Here is a 23,640-nt window from a genome sequence, read left to right on the forward strand (position 1 = left end):
TCAATCTATTTATACATATATATTTTTTAATTATAGGAGGTTATGTTTTCGCGAAAAAAATGTTTTTCCAGACTTCTCTGTCAATGTGTTCAAAATGTGTCGAAACATTGAGAAATCACATTTTTTAATAATTTTTTATATTTTAAATTATAGAGGAGGCTATGTTTTCGAGAAAAAATTTTTTCCCAGATTTCTCTGCAAATGTGTTCAAAATGTTTCGCTTTAAATTTTTCGGGGATGGTTTCTATGTGGTTTTTTTCTAAATTTTTTAATTATAGGAGGTTATGTTTTCGCGAAAAAAATGTTTTTCCAGATTTCTCTACCATTTAAAAATTTTTCGAAACATTTTGAACACATTGGCAGAGAAATCTGGAAAAACATTTTTTTCGCGAAAACATAACCTCCTATAATTAAAAAACAAATTTTTAATTTAAAAAATGTGATTTCTTAATGTTTCGAAACATTTGAACATTTTGAACACATTGGCAGAGAAACCTGGAAAAACATTTTTTTCGCGAAAACATAACCTCCTATAATTAAAAAAAAAATTTTTTTTTAATTTTCAAATTGAAAAAAAACCACATAGCAGCCATCCCAGAATAATTTGCAACATTTTCGTGGGAATCGGTCCACAAATGTGGAAGTAGTTCGCAGTCAGACAGACAGACGGACGATACTTTATATATATATATATATATATATATATATATATATATATATATAGATATATGTATAAAATTTAAATTAGAAATATATTTAAAATAATAAAAATTATATATATCCCGATTATTTATCTTCTCCCTCGAAAAAGTAATTAAGCTTTACTTGCTAGATTAAAAATTTCACGATATTTGGAAAAAACCTAAAAGAAACGTCCTTGCAACAAAATGTCTTTCTGTAGCTGATACAGTGTCTTCTACTTGCTATAGAAGGCACAAAGCATTCGTTTTTGTCGCGTTGTTTTAAAAACGAGAATGGATAGACAATCGTTCATCATCCACCAGTCGATCATAATAAAAAGGCAATCAGAAACGACTTTGCTTTATCTCTCTCTCTCTCTCTCTTTTTCTCTCGCTCTGGCAGCATTATCAATAATTTATCCCAATGTTCCTTGGATATCTCTACCTTAAAAGAGGAATTAATAATGCTTTCCCGCGTGCTGATTCGATTTATTGTAATTAAAACACCTACGCTGATTTAATCAAAGTAAAGGGATTCCTCAGACCATCGGAGAACTTTGAGAGGAATCTTTGTGAGATATCGACGTGTCTTCGAAGGTCACTTTGGACGACGAGACGTGGCGTGATTGCACTCGTATTATAAGTACGTATTCCAACCATCCTAAAAGTTATAATTACATCGAGAATATTAATTATCTCAATAATTTTTGCTCTCGACAAATCTCGCATTACTGAAGTCATTAAATATACTTTTTACTAATCTTGAAACTAAAGAGTTGCAATTTTTATTTCTGGAAATTCACACCAGAACAGAGATCATTTATTATTAAAATTATTGTGTTCATAATAGAGTTGTTGTCCTCAAAGAATAACGAATTAAGAATTAATGACCGCTATTCAGGTTAAATAACGAGAGAATAGAAGGTACTAAACATTTCTTTTCTTTATTAACGATTTACAACGTATTGTTGAAAAATTAGGAATAAGATAAAAGAAATGTTCTAAAATAGGATATAAATTACATCGTATGTTACATTTTATTACATATTACAAAAGTGCATATATTACATATATATGTATATATGTTAAATATATAAATATATATGTATATATTAAATCAATCGAGGAAGTATAGACGATCCAAGTATGGACATATATTCACAAAATATATCTGTACACGATCTAAAACAAATTGTATATACGCTATATTAATATTATACATGGAAACATTCACGTTTCGCGTTTTAATATTTGCGCTTCAAATAATCTTAATCGATATAGTTACCGCGCCATAGTCTAATCTAATCTCGATTAATCAAAAAGAAAGTAACATGGAAAATTGAGAACGGTGTCGTATTTACAGACATGAATGATTTTTTTTCCAACGACGTTCACGACGACGTGCAAATACTTTGGCAACAAAATGACACGCTGTGACAAGAGCATATACAACGTATAAAAATAATTTATACCGCAAAAAAATTGCCGAATATAAACAGAAAAAACTTGCAGTCCATATACATACTCCTCGCACTCTTCGGAGATGTTTCTCCGTTTCTTTTGTTTTCGTTTTTTTTTTTTTTTTTTTTTTTACAAATCGACGCCGCTAATAGAGCATGTGGCTGGTTCTGGATGTACCTGCGAATGTGATTATCCCCTCAATTTCAAACGTGTACTATTAAAAATGCATTGTTATGTCGCACCAAAATTATATCTGTTCCAGCTGCTCCGTCTCCTAGTTTCGTCGATATCGAACCTACCGTGAAGAGTGCTGGTCGTGGGGTTCGTTTGGGAACCGGCTAACGAGACCTCCGTTCCAGGATGCTCGTGTATCACCGTCTCGGTGATGTTGTTCTCCGCCTCGGAATGCACGCGGCGATGCTCCGCTTGCCGCCTCTTCTCGGTACCGGTACCCGTACAGCAATGCTGTTCCCGTTGCAACGTCATCTCGTGGGCGTAAACGGATTCGCCGTTCGAGAAGGAGTGAAATCGCTGACGCCGCTTCGCCGCCAGCTTGGCTCGTCTGCCGACCACGCTCGAGGTGTCGTGAGACCCTCCGCGCGATACGTCATTACATCGCTCGTGACGCTGAAGGGACTTGAGCGAATCCTCGTACCCGCTAAAATAGAATAGAAGAAAGATTTTGCGCGGACAATGGGGAAAGGATAGGAGAGAACTCGATAAATCAATAGGATAATTACATCTTGGATTAATAAGGTAATCCGACATTTTTTTCTTTATTTCTTTGTACGTTTGTTTGTTTTTTTTTTTTTTTTTTTTTTTTTGTAATTTTGCGATATTTCTTGCGCAAACGTCCGCCACGCGAATTCGATTCGCTTTCAATATCGACGAGAACATATTGGAAGTCCTACTTACTTGCTGCTCTCGCCGCTGGAAGGACTGGACGAGTGACTGCAATGGCAAGAGGTTCGTGCCACGATACCGGAATCCTGACCGCTGGAATGTAAGGATGTCGCGGATGCCTCGAGGCCTTTCAAGGTACCCGTCGACCGCACCGCGTGTTTTCCACCTCCGCCCATCCTAAAAGTAGCCCACCACCCGATAGGATCTCGATATATTGTAAGATACTCTGAAATTCTCCGACGTAGTAAACAATAATTTTTTTTTTTTTTTTTAAGAGACAATATTTTATCCATATAAGCTATGAAAATTTTTCGAGCATATTTTTCTATGTATTGGGCTTTTCATATAAATTATATTTTACAAATAATTTTCTTTTTTATTGAATTTTAAATAGATTTTAATGTACAAGTTTTTAAAAAAATTTGCAGAGATTATTATATTAAATATTTTTATAATAAATTTAATATTTTAATATTTAATATCACGAGGAATGATAGCTCTCTACGTGAATACTTGATTGCAAATTTCCAAAAAATCTTTTAATTAAATAATGATTCTTTATTATTATTTCTCGCATTAAATCTAAAATGAAAAATAATAAACCTAATTTAATATTTTTCTCATACCTTTCATCGTTTAACAGTGTTATTTCAAACGGCACTTATCTAGAGATATCTCATGTATGTATACAAAGTGATCCATTAATCTATAAATAAATTATATTACACACATATGGGCTATATAAACCCATAATCTATAAATGCATTTATCTCTAAAAGGCAAACACAAAGGAAGTAGCACATATGGAGATTAAATGATTTTGATGAACTTGATTTTTTAATGGAACCATGTACTTTTTTTAAATATATAAATCGACTCTTCTCATTCTACGTATAAAAGCATTAGCTGCTGTATATATGTATTTTCGAGCTTTATAAATTAATTTATAAATTATAATGAATCACACTGCATGTATATAAATCGCGTGAAACCTTTTCATTATGTACTAATATAATCTTGGAAGAGAACTTACGTGTGAAAGCGGACGCAGCTGCCGCCGTGCTCGCATATGCTCTGACGCCTGGGCACTTCGGAGCAATAGGGTTCGGGATCGTAATGAAGACCGTCGACGAAGGTGGGAAAGAGCGGTGGCTTCTGCAAAGTGCCGGCAGGATCTGTCAAAGCGAATCCGATCGGGCCGACAGTCGAAAACATGGCCTTATCTCGTCGTCTGCGACTAACGAATGGAAATTCGAGACTCCCAGTTTAGAGTAGCACCCAGTTTGATCAAATCAGGTAGAAAATCAGGGACTCGGGACAATTAATTAAAGTAGCACGATAAGAGATCCGAACGTGTATTTCTTTACAAGCGACATGATAAGCTTAGATAAAGGTCCTTTCAGAGCAAGAGTAAAATGGAAGGGGTAAGATTCTTTAGTCGACATGTCCGGGAATTAGTAATTTGGTAGATATATATGTTCCCGCGTACCGTTTGTTGCGACGGACGCAGGTGACGCATAGGGCGGTGACGAGGGCGCCTACGAAGACGACGCAGCCGAGCACCACGACGCCTACTTCGAGGGTGGACAGCAAGTAACGTTGACTGCCTCTGCGCGGAGCGCTACCGGCAATCTCCAGCACGCGATACTCGTCCAGCTCACGTTTTATGTCTACCTTCTTGGTATTAAAGACGCTGAAAAGTCACGCGTATTATATAGACAGGGTGTCCTGTAATAACCGTCTCACCGCTCATATACAGGTAGAGCAGGTCAAACTGAGTAGAAAAGCCCTCTACCATTTTTCAATTTTCGAAATAATTATCGAGAAATTAATTAAAAAAGATCGGCGAATCCGCACGAGGAAAGCGCGCGCGGTGAGAAGGCCGTCCCATCGCTACGCGGTTACTAGGCGCGCTACTCATACGCATCCATTTCCAGCCGTAGACCGCTCCTCCTATCATTCAATGAGCGCCTAGTAACCGCGTAGCAGTAGGATGGGCCTTCTCGCCGCGCGCACTTTACTCGCGCGGATTCGCCGATCTTTTTTTAATTAATTTCTCGATAATTATTTCGAAAATCAAAAAATGGTAGAGGATTTTTCTACTCAGTTTGACCTGCTCTACCTGTATATGAGCGGTGAGGCGGTTATTACCGGACCCCCTGTATATGCGGGGTGTCCTGTAACTGGTGAAAAACCTGTTAATGACAGATTTTTCCTCAGCGAAAATATCGAGGAACGTCATTATTTTTTGCAAGTTTTTAATTTTTGTCGTTATATATCTTTGTAATTAAGCCTTAAATCAAAATTCTATTTCAGCAAACTCTATCTGAAATTAACTAAAGAATATAATTTTGGTAACTTTTTAACCCTCAAAATAATTTCAAAAATATGCCATTAGCAGGTTTCTGCAATAACTTGATATCAAATGTAAATGGGTTAAAATTTTATACACGAGATACGAATCGAGTTCAATGGTCAATCTGGAATAATCTAATTAAACTTTTGCAAAAATCGACCCCCTGTTAATTAAAAATTTGACATTTCTTTTATAATAGTTCAACAAAAAAGAAACATTAAGATAAGAATAATTTTTGTGTAATAATTTCTATACGTTACGATTCTTAAAAATGTTACAGCTTTAAAAAAATTTTATGTTCAAGTTGTAAAAATATGGTTATTTTAACGTAAATTACTATACTGTAGTTACGGTATGTGACATATTAACAAAGTTTTACATTGTTCAGAATTAAGTATATAGTTCAAACTTTCAACGTTAAATAAAATTTATTGTGAAGATTAAAGTTAATAAGATTTCTCCAATCACATGTTGGGTTTATTATATCGCGAGAGAGTTGTTAAATTAATCATTTACATCCCACGATCTGTATCAGATCTATCATATTGTAATTAATTTTAACATTGAATTTATATTTAATAACCTTGAGAATCTGTATAGATCAATAATTTAATTTTTTGTAAAAATCCGACAGTTTCTTAAATTTAACATTATTTTTGCCATTTCAAATTTCTTTTAACATCAGATTTCAACGATCTGAAAAACTTTTATGTTTAAATTGAACAATTGAATATAGTTAATCGAAGACTCAATTTACAACTTTTGCTTTTGACAACTAAAAATTCTAATACAATTAATTTTAAATATAATTGTATGATAAAAAACTTGCTTTTTTACAACTCTAAAATTTTTTAAATTGATATAATCAAGCATTTCCGAAATCGTTGTAAAAAAAATTAATATGTTAAAAATTTTTTTTTTAAATATTATATAATTAAAATAATAATACGATTAATTACCTATTCAAAGTATCCATGTCCACCATAACATTGAGATGTGGATCGATTGCGTACAAATAAACGTCGGTGCTGAAAAGTTAAATAAATCGAAAACTGTATCAATTTGAATATCACTCGTTTATCAAAATTGTTCAGCATCGAATCACTTACGAGGCCGCGTCGATCAAGTTCTTTTCAATGTGGGGCTCCAGTTTTCTTACTCGCACGTCCAAACCAGTGACATTTTGCAACGCGCTGAAAGATTACAGTTCCAAAGTTCGCCATATTCTTTGCGACAATATAATACATACTCACATGGTGATATTTTCGAGCTCCGACTCAATCTCGATAGGCTTCCGTCCCATAACCATGACGATTTGCTTCTGATCATCTAACACGTAAACCTACAAATTTAATAGTTCAAAATATGCATACCGGATAACAAAACAGATTGTCGAGTGAAACGAAGAGAGAGAGAGAGAGAGAGCGAGGATGTTTCCGTCTTTCGAAGCACCCCATTTCCTCGTGAGAAAATTAGGCCGAACGCTATCTTCAGCGGCAAGTAATTAAGATATACCGCGTATATGTATGTGTATGAGAGAGAGAGAGAGAGAGATAGAGGAGGGAGAGTGGAACATGTGCGACAGACTTACAAAGACATTGGCGATGCTGCTCCGTCCGCTCTCGGCGCCCTGTCTGTCGGTGGCCTTGACGTCGAAACCGAAGACGCGACCGGCGTCGCGGCCAAAACTCGCCACGGATCGCACTTGACCGCTGAGTGGGTCAATGGCGAAGCGCGGGGCGTCTTCCCGGCCGAGAATTTGGTAGCGTATCTCGCCGTTTATCCCCAGATCTGGATCCTCGGCCTGCGAATCCCCGCCAAGAGTGGCGCTCAGATGAATCTCGTCAACCTTATCCACTTTAAAACTGATGTGCAGGATAATTTTCAGACGCGCGGGGATCTTTAATTCGCGAAAGTTTTTTTACAATCGAGACTTTTCAATTGTACGCAAGTCCCAGATACGTTTCGCTCATTACATTAGCGCGCATTCTATTACATTGCAATTAACAGAATGTTCCGTAGGACATTTAATACGCGAAAAAGCCATTTCAGAAAATCGAATAAAGCTCGGAAGAGAGACGCTCTAAAGAGATGAAAAGGTAGAAAGAAGGCAGAAGAAGTGGCGTAAAAACCAAAATGGATTAAAACCAGCTCACTTTTAGTCGCGTAGTTACAATACATATGTGTGTGTGTGTGTATGTGTATACGTACTTCTACTTTGACAACCTCGTAACCGTAATGAACAGTAGTGGGTATAGCAGCAAGAATAGGCCTGTCTCTCGACTTGAATCTAGGCGCATTGTCGTTCACATCCTTTATCCTGACAACCACTCTAGCTTCATTAGGTGCTAGACCGTTCAGCCTCTCGCCGACGACCGGATAAATCATCACCGGCATGCCGCGGCTGATCTTCAATCGATCGACTCTGACTTTAGCCTCGTACCGATCTCTGGTCTCCCGATCGATCTCCGTCATCAGGTACAAAGAACCGTTCTTCGGATCAACTGAAAAGTGCTCTCTGCCATCGGAACCGTCGGTCGCCAAGCTGTATCTTATATGATCACCGTGATAATTGTCGGCCAGGTCAAGCTGCGCGATCAGTAACGGCACGGAGGCGTTTTCGTCCACCTCCACCTCGTAATAACGATGCCGAAAAGTTGGCACCTTGTGCACTTCGTTGGCCGCTTCCTCGTCGTCGTCGACGTTCAGCACGGTAACGAGAATCACGGCCGAGGAGGTCAGGCTGATGGGCGAGCCAAGATCGCTCGCTGTGACCATCAAACGATGATCGCTTCTGGTCTCGTAATCAATCTTGGCGATGGTCGTGACGACGCCCTCCTTGCTGTCCACTGCAAAGTACTGCTTCTCTGCGCGGTCCTGATAGCTCAAGTCGAACAGAATTAATCCGTTTCCGTTCCCGGCAAAATCGCTATCGTTCGCGTATACCTTGGCCACTTGCGTGCCAACCGGGATGTTCTCCAATACGGAAACACGGTAGATTGGCAATCGATCGCCCTTTTTCTCCAGGTCGTCGTAGCCGTGAAACATTGGTGCGTTGTCGTTTACATCCAGCACATTAATCTCCACTTCGACGGACGAGCTCAGACTCGGCGAACCTTGATCGCGCGCCACCACAAGGAGACGGTGATTCGTGACTCTCTCGCGATCGAGAGTACCGCTCACTCGTATTATTCCCTCGCGAGAATCCACATCAAACGAACGCGACGAGTTACCGGTCTGTTTCGAATCCTCGTGGCTGGTGATCAGTTCGTAGCTTATATCGGCGTTGGTCCCAAAGTCGGCGTCGAATGCCCGCACCGCGCCAACCGCGTGATTGCTGTACGTGCCCTCAGCCAAGTCGAAGGTGTACCAGGATTTGTCAAAGACGGGCGCGTGATCGTTCACGTCCGTCACGTGGATTCGGACAGTGATGTTGTCCGAGAGGCCGCCCGAGTCTCTCGCCAGGACAAACAGTCGAATATCTTTCTCCGATGGTAGACTCCGAGCGATAGACACTTCGGCCGTGCGCGAATCGAGGTGGAAATAACGGCGGCTGGTTGCGTCGTAACGACGTGATCTTACCCCGCTCAAAATCGTTTCGTTGCTCAGACTGTACACTATCGCCGCGTTCGCACCCTCGTCCTTGTCATCCGCCAGCAGTCGGATTATCGGCACGCCGATCGTCGTGTTCTCCGGCACTAGCAGCAACGGCGAACGTCGCCCACCGTCGCTAGTTTGAGATGTTCCTCCATCCTCCATTTCGATGGATTCATTCTTGTCGTGCGATACGCGCACCCCCTGATCCGGCAAGACCACCATTCGTATAAACTTTGGAGCGTTGTCGTTTGCGTCGGGCACCATTATTTTCAAAGCACTTTCCGACTTCAGTCCACCTATAATCGAGAAACACTCGTTTTCGAACTCTATCATCTCAAATTTATATTTTTGAAAATAAGTTTCATATTAAACTTATAACAAGTCTGTCAGTTTTTTTTTAAACTTTCCATAAACTACAAAAGTATTATAAATAAACAACAAATTATTTACGTCAGATTTTATCTTGTTATAAAAATTTAAATGTTAAATAAGTGTGATAAATAAAAATGTAAAAGAATTTGAAATAATAATGTGAAAATTAATAGATAACACACAGGTCTACAAGGTTCAGCTGTTTGAAAAATGTGAATGATTTCTTACGTAATTTGGTGCGCTGAATCCAAATCTGGTGATTGAATTTGCCTGTCACGTCAAGTTATCAAAATATTTGAGGTTAGAATGCTCAAAAATGTCTATTTTGACCTATTTTAGGACTTTATTGTATGGAATCCAAATTAATTTCAATATTATAATAAGAAATCACTCACAGTTTTCATTCAGCTTTTAATAGCCTCCATTTTGCAGGCCTGTGTAATTTATAGATACACCTACCACTATCGATGGCGATAACTTGCAGCTCGTAATTCGCTTTCGTTTCGCGATCCAGGATTCTATTGTCGATACCCACAAAGAACACTCGGCCCGTTAATGGATCGATCCTGAACAGACCGCTACCCTCTCCTTGCAGAGCAAATGTGAAATTTCGATTTCTACCTTCATCCTTATCGTTCGCCGTAATCGGATCTGTCAAAGTGACCTCCGTTCCCGCAGGACTATTCTCCGTGATTCGGCCTTCGTAAGCGGACAGCGTAAATTCCGGCGCGTTATCATTCTCATCATCGACGAAAATTCGCACCTAAACATTTTTTCAATCGATCATTCAAAAGGATGATTACGCGTTGAAAATAGCGTAAATAGTGAAAATATGTTTTACGCGTAGAAAGTAATACCTGAAATACACCAACGCCTCGCGCACCCTCAGCGATTACGGTGACACTATAATTCTCCCTCGTCTCGCGATCTAGGCCTCGAGGAGCATAAAGAGTACCGTCGTTCATAATGGCGATATCCGGCACGTCTTGCTGATTAACGATAAGAAACTGAATGCCTGATGCTGTGCCATTGTGCGGAAGCACTTGGCCGATCAATGCATCAGGAATGTTCTCCATCACATGGAAGACTAAAGGAGCGGTAGTCGTTCCCCTGCAATTAACGGTCATCGACTTTTTGAATCAAATAATAATTTATAAATTAACTAGAAAAGAGTAAGTCTAATGTTAATTAGCAAAGCTTCTCCTAAACGTAATCAGAGAGAAGAGAAATTGATTAAGTTATTTAATGAAAAATTATTTTTAAATATAATTATTTTACTTTTGTGCTTTGAAAGTTTTATCTCTGTATCGATATGGTTTCTTGTATATTGATATTTTCTTATAATAATATTTATTTTAGTATTTATCTTTTAAATTATTCAATTTTATTAATAATTATTTTTAATGACAATATTTTTGTAAAATAATTTACAAATTCAATTAATGATAAAATTTATACAATCAGTTTTATAAATACTATCTTGTAACTTTATTTCTTTAACTATCTTGATTGCAATAGTTATAAGAGAAAAAGATATTATTTTACAAGTTTTTAAAAATCTTACCTATCTATATATTTATAATTAATAATTAATCTTACATCCATTATATTAATTTTATATTTTTCATTAGAGAATTTTAGTTGAATTAAGGATGTTTAATACCTACAATCGGAACAAAAAGTAGTCAATATTGACGAATATATACTTTTCTCATATATCTTAATATATGATTAGTATAAAGATTGCATAAAATCTTATTATTTATTCATAGCTAGAGTGTAGAAATGTATTTTTAAACTTTTGTTGTTTTTTTTCGGAGAATTTTCGTGTTTCTTAAATTATAATGAGAAACTTTTACCATTGACGGTACCTCGATTTCAACATTACAGCACAAAATTTGAATTATAAAAATAAAAGAGTTTACTCGTACAGAGTAATTTAAAATGTCAGAATAAAAATTATAATAGTGAATAATGTGAATAAACAAAATATAGATTTTTAACTATTTCTTTGATAAATTTAATAATTTGTCATTGAGAAGAAAGAAATGTGGCAACATGATAATTTTTTATAAGTGGTCAAATTGCAAATTAACATATGAGGCCTAGTCGTTTCTCGCTTATACGTTTGTATATAGAAACTTCTTCAGATGAAAAGATAGGTTAGGCTTTTTTTTAAAATGTCAAAAAAAGCTCAGCTGAATGCTATGTTGCCACGTTTTCACAATAAATAATATGTCATCTCGGATAATAGGACGAAATTGAGAAAATTATATACAATATCTTTTGAACTAGTCAGTACTTGACCAAAATTATGTGATCAAATATTTCCTCTATATTTAAACTATACTTTTGCAAATTTTGAATAAATTCCTAATATTATTTCTATCTATTTTAGCTCTTAAATCAACACGATCACTGGTTTTTTATAAGATAGAAAATCTGTAATCGTATCAATTTAAGGGCTAAAAAGGAGAGAAATAAATATATTTATACTTATTTATATAAATAATTATATTTATAATTATATTAATATTTTTACTTATAATTAGATTCACAAAATAATTATATTTATAATAATATCGACGGGTAAATTCATTGAAAATTAAAATCCTTATAACTTTTGATTGCTTCAGTGAATCAACTCCAGGTTTTTTTATAAGTCTCTGAACATGTATCGGAACAATCTGTGCAAATTTTATTAAATTCCTATATTAAAAAAAAATAGGTACTAAACATCCTTAAATACATCGCAGCTCACTAGATTTAGTTGAAAAGAAATCTGAATTAGTTTCAGAATTAAATATTGAATATTTTAAAGGAAGGTTTGCATCATATCGTGACCGGCCGAGCGGGAGAACCGAATTTCACTCACTTTGTAAAAATGCCCCTGTCGTCGTTTGGATCCACTACGTGGATCGAGACATTCGTAATCAGCGTCAGCTCTCGTTCGTTGGTGACGATCGCCTCAAAGTCGTATACGGACCGATCGAAGCGCTCGATGTCATCCACGACGCTTATCGTGCCAGAGCGTTCCTCGACGGCAAATGGAACTGAAATCCGGTATGCATGTATGCGGCATGTGTTGCGTATTTGCATGAATAATACAGGTGTTTTATGCCTCCGCGGAATATTAAAATTAGAGCGCATCTAGAGACACTCCGTCTCCCTTTTCAGGGTTTATCTGACGGGTTTATTAGATCTGTCGCGTTAAGGAGACGCAGCGCGACTCTGTAGCTTTTAATTCCCGCAGGCAGTACGCGAGATTAATTTTAACACACTGCGCGTCATTGTCGTCACGTATACGTACCACCTTCCTCGTAACCGTGCAGCAGATCATAGATGAGATCGTTAGTTTTCACGGCGTCGTTTAAGCGAATTTGCCCGACGCTGGTGCCTACGGGCACGTTCGCGCCGACCCAAAACTCATAAGGTGCACCGACAAAATCTGGCTCCCATGAATCTGGACCTGAAACGACCACGAATACGAGTCGACTAATGTCTAAGTAAAAGTAAAGCTACGGTTGCTGTCGAGTGATGATAGCAACGGCAGGTTTACAAGAATACATTTAGAATACCGTTAAATGCTTTATAATCGTTTATTTTTATATATCTCAAAAATTTGTAATTATAAAAGAATAATAAGAATAATAATGTATAATTAAAAGCTTTCTTTTTCCACAATTATCTCCAATTCTCGTTCTCGATATTGAATGTGAACTTTAGTTATTAAATTATCTTCCTAAACACAAGTATTAATTTATGAGACCCAGTTCCATTTTAAAGATCTCTCTAAATCCGTCAATGTTGTCGACTTATACTTACCGTCGGCTCGAAAAACATCCACCGTGACAACGGCTAAGGAGAATCTTCTTTCGCTAGGATTCGCTGGCTGATCGGCCGCTTCCACGAAAATCGCGTGTCTGCCTTCGAGTATCGGACTCTCCGACACCGCGATTAGACCCGTACTCTCGTTCACCGCGAACGGCGGTTTGCGCAGCGTAGTAGAATTGCCCGGTTTCTGCAACTGGTAGCGGACCAATCCATTGGGGCCTAGATCGTCATCCACCGCGTGCACTTGGCCCAACACGGTGCCGATCTTGGCGTCGCTCCTCGCCACTAGCTCATAAAGATTGCCTGGTACGAAGATGGGATTGTTGTCGTTGGCATCGAGCAAGGTAACCTCGACATCCACAAAGGATTTACCGGAGGTTTTGCCCGTTGCAACGACGCTTGGCTGGCGTTCGACAGCGTAGACTTTCATCTTCAAACGATCCCGTTTCTCGCGATCCAAGATTGTTTGATCTCGCACGGTAAGCCAGCCAGATCCCGGATCTACGCCAAACGCGCCTGACGGATCCTCTAATTGGTAATCAAACTTCCCGTTTTCTCCCTGATCCTTGTCGCGAGCGATCACCTGCAGCACGCTGAAGCCGTTTGGCAAATTCTCCACAATGCTAATGTTATAGAGGTCGACCTCGAACTGCGGCAGGTTGTCGTTCAGATCTAATACCTCCACCTCGACTCGCGCGACAGTCATCTTCAGCGGGTTGTCCACCTGCGACGCGTAAATTTGAAGATTGAACGTGTTGCCGGGCAAACTCCGCTCGGCTTCGAGATCGATTGCGCGCTTCAGGAATAGCGAACCGTTCTTCGGATCTAGATGGAAAAAGCCCCTCTCGTTCCCGGATATTATGTCGTATCGCATCGGCACATTTATGTCCCGATCGCGATCAACCGCGTGGATCGGAGTGGTGAAGTTGATCTCTGTGAAGATTGGGTACTCCTGCGAGAAGAGCGAGAAGCCAATATACCCGAGAACTCCATAATATTGTGTCGAAAAACGAAATTTATTCAATACAAGATTCCACGTGTGATCTTGAAGAAATTTTTTTGCTAAATTCCAAGTCTGTTTTTTTTTTTTTTTTCTTTTTTTTTACTCTCGTCAAATTTTTAAATATACATTTATTAAATAAAGTTTCTCAAACAAAATTTAATCTTCAAAATTCAAATAAAATATAAAAGGTAAAAATAAAATAAAATTTGAATATTATTTAAATTTCATTTCATTAAGTAACAATTATCCGCACATTTCTATTAATTCCTGTTTGATTTTCGACAGAGTTAGAGTAATCAAACGATTTCAAGGACACCTGACTATAAACATATCAATTTTCATAATCATACCGGCACAGGATAAAACTCGTGGATCTTCGTCTTGTAGATGTCCCGCGTGAACTTTGGATCAAGATCATCGTTGTCCACCACAGTTATTTTTACAGTACTATTCGTACTTTTAGCTGGAACACCTCGATCCTAAAGCATTGGCATGAAACGTACTGTCATCGTGAGACGCAACGATTATCAAACTGATTTAATTTGTTTAATTTTCCAAACTACTATCGGACAATTTCTAGTAATATATTAATAAGAATTATTATAAAATGCAATATATAATTGTTAAATTATTTATTAATTTTCTCCAAAGTAGAAAAAAGAAGAGAAAATGTCACGCTTTCGTGTACTCACGGTCGCGGTAATAATCAGGTCGAATTCGCGATCCCCGCTATCGTAGTCGACCGGCTTGCGTAATATCAAGGCAGTTCTGTGTCCGGATTCAAGGGAAAATTTTCCTTGCTCGTTCCCTTTCACGATGGCATAATAGACGTCACTGTTGGGCGTGTTCGGCTTGTCGCCGTCCATCGCGTGAATTCCGCGGAATATTGTCACACCTGTGATTTCATTGCTTTATATCTCGCGTTCAAATCGCATTTTCAAAAGTCGCCGAGACTTTTCGAAAGATTCAAGGTTGACACGCCCGATTCAGAAAAATAAATATCAGACATACACAGTAAACCACAGACAAGCGTTTCATTTCTCTCAAGCACGTGAATTACATAACTTGACATATGCGCATGAAACGACATATTAATTAAGTTGAAATTTAGGTGCGGCAACCCCGATAGTGTATAGGGCTAATATCTCACCGACTGGCGTAAGCTCGTCCACCGTCACGTGATAAGGTGCATCGACAAATTGTGGCGCGTGATCGTTTATATCCTCCACGTACACCGTCACTGACAAATGAGATGATACCTAAAACAGATAAACATAAGTCATACACACGGGTCGTCGCCCTCGCTGTTCGTCTCTCTCTCTCTCTCTCTCTCTCTCTCTCTCTCTCTCTCTCTCTCTCTCTCTCTCTCTCTCTCTCTCTCTCTCTCTCTCTCTCTCTCCTCCTCCTGATGCCAAATTATCGTGTCTCAGAATTCGACGTTTTACGACGCGACATATCGTAAAAGTGATGATATCGTGCCTTTTGGGAAATGAGAAAGGATCGATGTACTCGAGAAAGGCGAAAGTGAGAATCTAGTACGCGCGAAAGTCGCACTATCGCGATCGAGTAAATAGCGTGAATGACAAGATTACGACACGAAATTAACCCTTTGAGTCACAAATTTTTCTAATTGTCAATATTTTATAAAATTTGGTATATAAGGGCTTTTTGGGTCGCTGATTACGAATTCGTTGTTAGATTTTCAAAATTCAAGATGGCGAATCCAATATGGCAGACGAGATTTTACTTCCGTCATATTGGATCACTATATTAAATTTTGGAAATTAAATTTTTTTTTCCTTTAGATTCAGATTCTGCGATCTAAAAAAACCTTCAGAAAAAAAATTTAAAAAAGAATACAACTGTTACTTTCAATTTCGAACAGAAGATATTGTTTTTTATATATTTTTTATCAAAAAAGAGGATTTAACAAAAAAAAAAACACGGTGGAAAGTTCTAAAAAAATTCTGAAAAATACTTTAGAGTGTACCAAGATTATAAAAAAATTGCCGTATTTATTGTCATAATAGATTAGTAGAAAATGCATTTTTTCGTAAAAAAAAGCACTAATTTTGACTGTTTGTTTATATATGGTATTTTTGCAATTAACAATTAATGACTGTTCATATTTTTTTACACTTATCGATGTTCTAGAGACTCTGTAGAAACAAAAAATCCGGTATTTGTTGATAAAAAAAGTAGTTAAAACAATAAAAAACTACGAAAAAAAGGTGGGTCTCTGGGTGACCCGCTGTGACTCAAAGGGTTAATCGCTATCCATATTTACATCCATCACGCCATCACGAATATCTTGGACCGTACAAATCGAACGTGGAATTATAAATTAAAAAACGTAAAATATAAAAGAAATAATGTCAATTTGCTTCGAAGTGCCGGAAAGTTAACAAACGCGAAATTATGGAAATGTTCGACACGTCAAGGCGTACTAATTGTCACGTGCACTAACGACTCTTAACCGGAAAGCTTGAAAATCATTACATAAATGTTTATTATCAAAGGTGAAAAACCTTTAAAACCAGCTCGTTTCTCACCGTTCGAACCGGTCATCATACGCTCCGGTCGCCGATTAAACTCGAAACTAGGCGCACGACAAAAAATTCAATTATGGGAGTTTATTTAAGGAGTAATCGAATCCTATAATAACTAAAAATCGAAACTTGACTAAATCACTTGAGTGACATTTCGGACATTTTCAATTTGACTCAATTTGCGGAGAGATTAATGCGGATATCGATAAAGCGGATATCCTTTTTTTTTTAATTCCGTGACTTACCGACGAGTCACCGATGCCCGAATCGCAGGAAAGTCGAAATTTTAACAGATTTCTCGGAGACTCCGCGTCCACCAGATCTTCCAGTGATTGTGCCAGGATCAGGGAGACGTGCGTCTCGTTCGTTTCTTTGTAAGCAAAAAAGCCGGCGTCCTCTTCCTGTGAAATTTATATTGCTGTCTCACGCTAGTGCTTTATATATATATATAAAAGTAAAAGGAAATAAATTAATACACGACAAAGTTGCAATATGTACCTTGTCGACCGACGTAATGACGAGTCGATTTCTCGGATGTGCTTCCAGCGAAAGGATTTCAGTTCCTATTTTCAAATTTTCCGGTACCCTTACGAATTTCAGATACTCTCCGACGGGATAAAACTGGCATCCTAATGAAAGGAGAAGAAATCTTAAAAGTTTCCACGTAAATTGATTAAGACACAGGCGTAAATTAGGATACAATAATTTGTCGAGTTATTTTTAATTCCATTTTTATTTCTATATCATAAAGTAAAAATCAAGACAATAGAGGAGGCAGTATTTTATCAAATACGATGACATAAACAGCGTTGTTTGCCTCCGTCGGTTGCGCGTCAATTTCCGGCTAGTTGTCGACAGTCGACACTCTTCTCTTTACAAACTTACTTTCAAAGTTCATGACAAGAGAAAATCAATACTTACAGTCAAAATAAAATATTTTGGAATCCCTAAGTAGTTGTCTCTTTATATCACAAATATAAACTTTTTTTACAAATAGACTACTCAAAAAAATTAAAGGGCCACTTTCTTCCATATAAAAAAGGCCAATTTTCACGTAGTTGCAACTGCCTTAAAAATAATCGGAATAAAATTAATAAAAAAGCATTTCAAAGCTTAAAGTTTCTAGTTTTAGAATCTTTAAATTAATTTCAATTCTTTTTATTCGTTACAAAATTACATTGTAAGAAAACGACGTCCGTCGAATGAACAAATTTTTCAAAAGTTTGTCTAAGAGAGAATACCGAATTAAAAAAAAATCCTAGCACAATTTCATTAATTGGGCGTTAAAAAACAGAGTTTTAGCTTTAATTTCTTTTTTTAACAAATGTCTCATGATTTTTTTAAATGCTCCTATCGTTTTTTCAATCATTGTTACCGGCGACAATGGAAACTACACGGGAGTACAGTGTGCAGGCTGTTCTATATAGAGGCTAATTGGACTTTAGTTTGAATCCTCGCTTCGTGTATCAAATTATGTACCTTCCAACTGAGTGACACAGACGCGTCGAAAAGATGTAGACTTCTCTTTAATATTAATAATTCATAAATATATCGCTAACAATAGAAAAAGTAACATTCTGAGAAACATTTATCTACTCAGATTATTCGGAAAAATGCTAAATATTATATTCATAAATAATTTTTATACAATACATTTTCGCACACAAAATTTATTGTAAAATATTTACTAGATATTTATAAACTAGTCGGCAAAATTAATTAAACTACAAAAAGACAAAGCTTGTGTACTAAGCGAACGAAATGTACATCTGACATAACTATGGTCAAGTATTTTATCGGATAAATACACTACGCAAAAAAATTTAAGGGCCACTTTCTTCCATCTAAAAAAAGGCCAATTTTTAAATAGTTGCAACTTCCATAAAAATAATCGGAATAAGATCAACAAAAAAGCATTTAAAAGTTTAAAGTTTCTAGTTTTAAAATTTTTTAATGAATTTTAATTCTTTTTATTGGTTACAAAATTACATTGTAAGAAAACGACGTCCGTCGATTAAATAAATTTTTTAAAAGTTTTTCTAAAAATATCGAATTAAAAAAAAATCTTGCACAATTTCATTAATTGGTCGTTAAAGAGCAGAGTTTTAGCTTTAATTTCTTTTTTTAACAAATGTCTCATGATTTTTTTTTGCCGAGATATTCATTATTAAAGCAAAATCGAGCTATTGACTTTGAACGTTTATAACTAGTGAAAAAAAGATTGTACAATAATCATTAAAAAAGCAATTTAAAGAGAAAAGTTGGCACTTTAAAATGCTCCTATCGTTTCTTCAATCATTATTCATTTTTAGTATAATTGCTACTTAAAAATCAAATAAAAATTGCACTTTTATCTTTTTTTATTTAAATCAATCAAGGTAACGAAAAAACGCTAAAATTTTCATGAATTCTACAATATTTTCAAGTAAAAAGCATTCCAGTATTCTACTCTGTAACACTCAATTAATATAAAAATCGTGCTGGTATTTTTTTTTTAATTCGGTTATTCTTGGACAAACTTCCGAAAAATTTGTTCAATAGACGGACGTCGCTTTTTTACAACGTAATTTTGTAATAAATAGAAAGAATTGAAATTCACATAAAGATTTTAAAACTAGAAACTTGAATCTTTGAAACGCTTTTTTATCGATCTTCCGATTATTTTTAAAAAAGTTACAACTACTTGTAAAATTGGCCTTTTTTTATATGAAAGAAAGTAGCCCTTTAATTTTTTTGCGTAGTGTAGTTTCGTTCGATAAGATTTGTGTATGCGTGTGTATGTAAATTTTTGTGTAATATTATTTCCATGTATTAATAAAACATAAAACGCAGCTTTATAATTATATAATTGAGAAATGCGAGATCTCTCCAAGAGTTATGAAAAAAACTTACAAGTATAATATAAATATTACAGTTTAATACTCATGCATCATGTTTTGCATTATACCTTGTACTTGAAGAATTCAATCTTTCTTTACACGAAATTAAATTTCTCCATAATACTTAAATAATGGGCCTTCTCTCGTTTGCACAATTTATCATGTAGATCAAGTACTTCAAGTGCACGCGTAAAACATTAGAAAGATCTGTGTGATTCGATCCTCTCATGCAATCCGCTTGTTAGTAAAAACTATCGAAACTTCCGATGAAATCTCTCTCACGTAGCGTATAATCTTTTGATCGCTTAAAGCACAACACAGAAATGAGCGCAAAAACCATCGTGATGTCTCAATCTCTGTGCAAGATGTAGTTTCTTGTTTTAAATTATTTTCGCAATTACTTCAAATAATACAAAAGCGATTCGCAAACACAGATTGCTATCTGTTTGGGATTTGTTTACACTTGTATATAAAATAATAAACGTCATCCGGATCTCTGACACACACACACACACACACACACTTAGACATATTTCGTCACTCTAAAACGCGATCCTGGACTTTACATTATTGTTGCGTGTACGCGCTCAACTCACAAACGACTGATTATCCAGCGTAATCTGAACGCGAGAGTGAAACATCGCTTCCGACTGCGAAAGGGAACAGATGGAGAGACGATAGCAAGGAAAAGGAAGCTCTCCGATCCTATCTCAAATTTATTCAGAGGCTCTGGGATCGTTTGGTCGATCAGATCGGATCACATTCGTGCGGTGCATCGCGCGGATCTTTTCCGATCATGATTTTCGCGGTAATTTAATTCACGCGCAGCGCGCACTCTCGTTAAGATACATTTACAACTCTTTCGTGCGAACGGAACCTTTTTATCTTCTTATCCGCGGGGTGGAAAAACGTCGCCCGATGACGATTCATTTCGAGCAACCGCGCGAGCTACCGACGTACGTCCAGACCATCTTCTTATTCCCATCTAAGCGTTTTCTACGTCGGAGCTGGGCAATTGCGCAATGTAAACACACTTCCATGTTTCGTATATATACTGTAGAAACATATACAGGATGTATCATAACACAACATCAAGGAGCATCAAGATAAAGAATATACAGCCTTGATCAAAAGTATTAAGCGCTCTTAAATTTTCCGTATTTTTATTAATAGTATAGAAATACTACACAGATTTAAAAATTTTATACAACTATCGCTAGCACTTTAAAGCTGAAATTTCAAGCTTTAACCCTTTGAGTCACGAATTTTTCTAATTGTCAGTATTTTATCAAATTTGGTATATAAGGGTTTTTGGGCTCGCTGATTACGAATCCGTTGTCAGATTTTCAAAATTCAAGATGGCGGATTCAATATGGCAGACGAAATTTTACTTTGGCCATATTGGATCCCTAAAAAAGTAATTTTGACTGTTTGTTTATATATGGTATGATGCATTAAAAGTACTCAAAATAATATTCCATTTCTAAGATACACAAAATTAGTTAAGTTGAGTGTTATAAAAATAACATAGCTGTATATCAATTTTACATTAAATTTTAATTGAAGTAATAATCAAAACGTAGTAATACAAGAAAATTTTAACGTTAGAGGCACAATTTTTTTTATGCGTTGTTCTGTAAATATCTTTCATAATACTTTTTTACTACTATAAACAATGTATCACGTAAGCAGTGCTCTTTGTAAAAAATAATACTATGATAATGCAACAATAATCGATAAAATTGTATTATTTGTCTGCTAATTTATTCTGTTATCGAACCTGTTTAAAACATCTTTTCTCCGTTTGAGAATATTTCAATATTTATCAATTATTAGTTTTATATTCTTCTGCATAAATGATACCTGTCTTTAATTTCTACTTTAACCCTTTGAGTCACCCAGAGACCCACCTTTTTTTCGTAGTTTTTTATTGTTTTAACTACTTTTTTATCAACAAATACCGGATTTTTTGTTTCTACAGAGTCTCTAGAACATCGATAAGTGTAAAAAAATATAAACAGTCATTAATTGTTAGTTGCAGAAATACCATATATAAACAAACAGTCAAAATTAGTTTTTTTTTACGAAAAAATGCATTTTCTACTAATCTATTATGACAATAAATACGGCAATTTTTTATAATCTTAGTACACTCTAAAGTATTTTTCAGAATTTTTTTAGAATTTTCCACCGTGTTTTTTTTTTTTTTTTTTGTTAAATCCTCTTTTTATGATAAAAAATATATAAAAAACAATATCTTCTGTTCTAAATTGAAAGTAACAGTTGTATTCTTTTTTAAATTTTTTCTCTAAAGGTTTTTTTTAGATCGCAGAATCTGAATCTTAAGGAAAAAAAAATTTAATTTCCAAAATTTAATATAAGGATTTCATTCCAATATGGCGGAAGTAAAATTTTGAAAATCTCGTCTGCCATATTGGATCCGCCATCTTGAATTTTGAAAATCTGACAACGGATTCGTAATCAGCGACCCCAAAAACCCTTATATACCAAATTTTATAAAATACTGACAATTAGAAAAATTCGTGACTTAAAGGGTTAAAAAGTATTCCTTCATACAACCGCAATCAATATAATACAAGTGTATTTATATTTAGATTATCTATTCTTAAAAAAAAAAGAAAATAATACGTAATAAGCGCTCTATTGCACCTTCATTTCACCAATCGCTTTTACCTTTTGATACACTCTATATAAAGTACCGGTTTCGCGTTAGAATTTCTTGCGTAACAATATCGCATCCGGATCTCATAAATCTCAATCCACTCGAAGGTAAGTTCGGGTTTGATACATTGTTAATCTGCCCTATTTATGTCGCGGCGGGGTTAGCCCCGGCATCATTAGTTATCCCCCGATTCAAAGCACGGTCCCCTCTCTCTCGACAAGTGCCGAGTCGCGTTTTGTAGCCGGCGGTTCGAATCAAGCAGCGCCGCAGGTAGCCGTTTGCACTTATCACGCGTCAGACTTTCACCTTATCACGCGGTGAATGTAGCGTAAACCGCAGTGGACGCTCGCTCGTGCGTACGCGCCACTTAAATTGGCGCGTTTTGTGTTTTTCTTTTCGTCGATTTTACCGCTAGTTTTACATACAAACGCGCGCTTTTCTCCGCGCACGCGATCATATCTTTTCGTAAAATTCAACATATTCTACAAAAGTCTCTTTTGTCTATGTATCATAAGTCTGATACATTAGCCGTGATAAATAAAAAATCTCCTTTAAAATATTCTTAACCCGTCGAACAGTCACCTTGATATTTCAATTTCTATTCTTATTCCGAAGCACATGTGCAAAACAAAACCTCGTGTCGATCTTGTGTAGAAAATAGTAAAGAAGCAACGCGAAAGAATACGGAAATTAAAAGTAAGAATGCAGTGGTACAAAAAATGTAGAGAAGCATTCGACTGTGCTCGATAACGGTGAACGATAGCAGGCTGTCGCATCGGACGCGGTTTGGTTGCGCCTTAATTAGTAATTTGCTTACATGGCGGAACTAATTGCAAAATTCACGTCTAATTATCATCGGCGTTATAAACGCGGTTAAAAATAGCTTTACACTTTCTAACCGTCTCGAGGAGATGGTCAATCGAAGCGTTTTCTTGAGAGGTGCGAATGTGCATCGGTCGCACTTTTATATTTACCGCTTTCTGATTATTCAAGTTTGCTGACAGATTACGCGCGTAATGTGCCGAAACAATACAATTCCAAAAGGTTTAATCGTGCAGAAAACGCTTAAGAAAAAATTCATCATTGTGATTTCTTATAAAAACTTCATTCTCACACGTGAAAGTCTCTTACATATCTTATAAACTTCTCATTAATAATAGTAACTTAAATAGAAATCATACACTACGCAAAATAATTAAACAGCCATTTTCTTCCACGTAAAATTAATTTAAGTTTTTGAAATGTACAGAAAAAAAAAAAAACTTTACACTTTGGCCTTTTGTACGTGTGAGTCACTGGAATACTTTTTACTTGTAAATGTTG

The 23,640-nt window shown here is 36.3% G+C and overlaps 1 protein-coding gene across 3 annotated transcripts in view; it reads right to left on the reverse strand.

The window, feature by feature from the left end:
• Nucleotides 1-1,807: 1,807 nt before the first annotated feature.
• The window catches only part of Cad89d (cadherin 89D), a 43,604-nt gene continuing 21,771 nt past the window's right edge, over nucleotides 1,808-23,640 (reverse strand). For 2 of the 3 annotated variants that reach the window (XM_072902749.1, XM_072902748.1), the window contains exons 3-21: nucleotides 17,254-17,384; nucleotides 17,001-17,156; nucleotides 15,357-15,465; nucleotides 14,899-15,101; nucleotides 14,557-14,685; nucleotides 13,195-14,155; nucleotides 12,680-12,838; nucleotides 12,245-12,422; nucleotides 10,227-10,479; nucleotides 9,829-10,132; nucleotides 7,612-9,293; nucleotides 6,992-7,204; nucleotides 6,654-6,742; nucleotides 6,510-6,593; nucleotides 6,360-6,428; nucleotides 4,534-4,737; nucleotides 4,078-4,281; nucleotides 3,057-3,221; nucleotides 2,325-2,799 (exon numbers count right to left, since the gene is read on the reverse strand). In XM_072902749.1, coding sequence (XP_072758850.1) covers nucleotides 2,373-2,799; nucleotides 3,057-3,221; nucleotides 4,078-4,281; nucleotides 4,534-4,737; nucleotides 6,360-6,428; nucleotides 6,510-6,593; nucleotides 6,654-6,742; nucleotides 6,992-7,204; nucleotides 7,612-9,293; nucleotides 9,829-10,132; nucleotides 10,227-10,479; nucleotides 12,245-12,422; nucleotides 12,680-12,838; nucleotides 13,195-14,155; nucleotides 14,557-14,685; nucleotides 14,899-15,101; nucleotides 15,357-15,465; nucleotides 17,001-17,156; nucleotides 17,254-17,384 — 5,720 coding nt within the window. In that variant the 3' untranslated portion in view covers nucleotides 2,325-2,372. The other variant, XM_072902750.1, reaches the window with a different exon arrangement.

This window comes from Anoplolepis gracilipes, chromosome 11 (genome assembly GCF_047496725.1).
Source record: "Anoplolepis gracilipes chromosome 11, ASM4749672v1, whole genome shotgun sequence".
NCBI classification, from domain to species: Eukaryota; Metazoa; Arthropoda; class Insecta; order Hymenoptera; family Formicidae; genus Anoplolepis; species Anoplolepis gracilipes.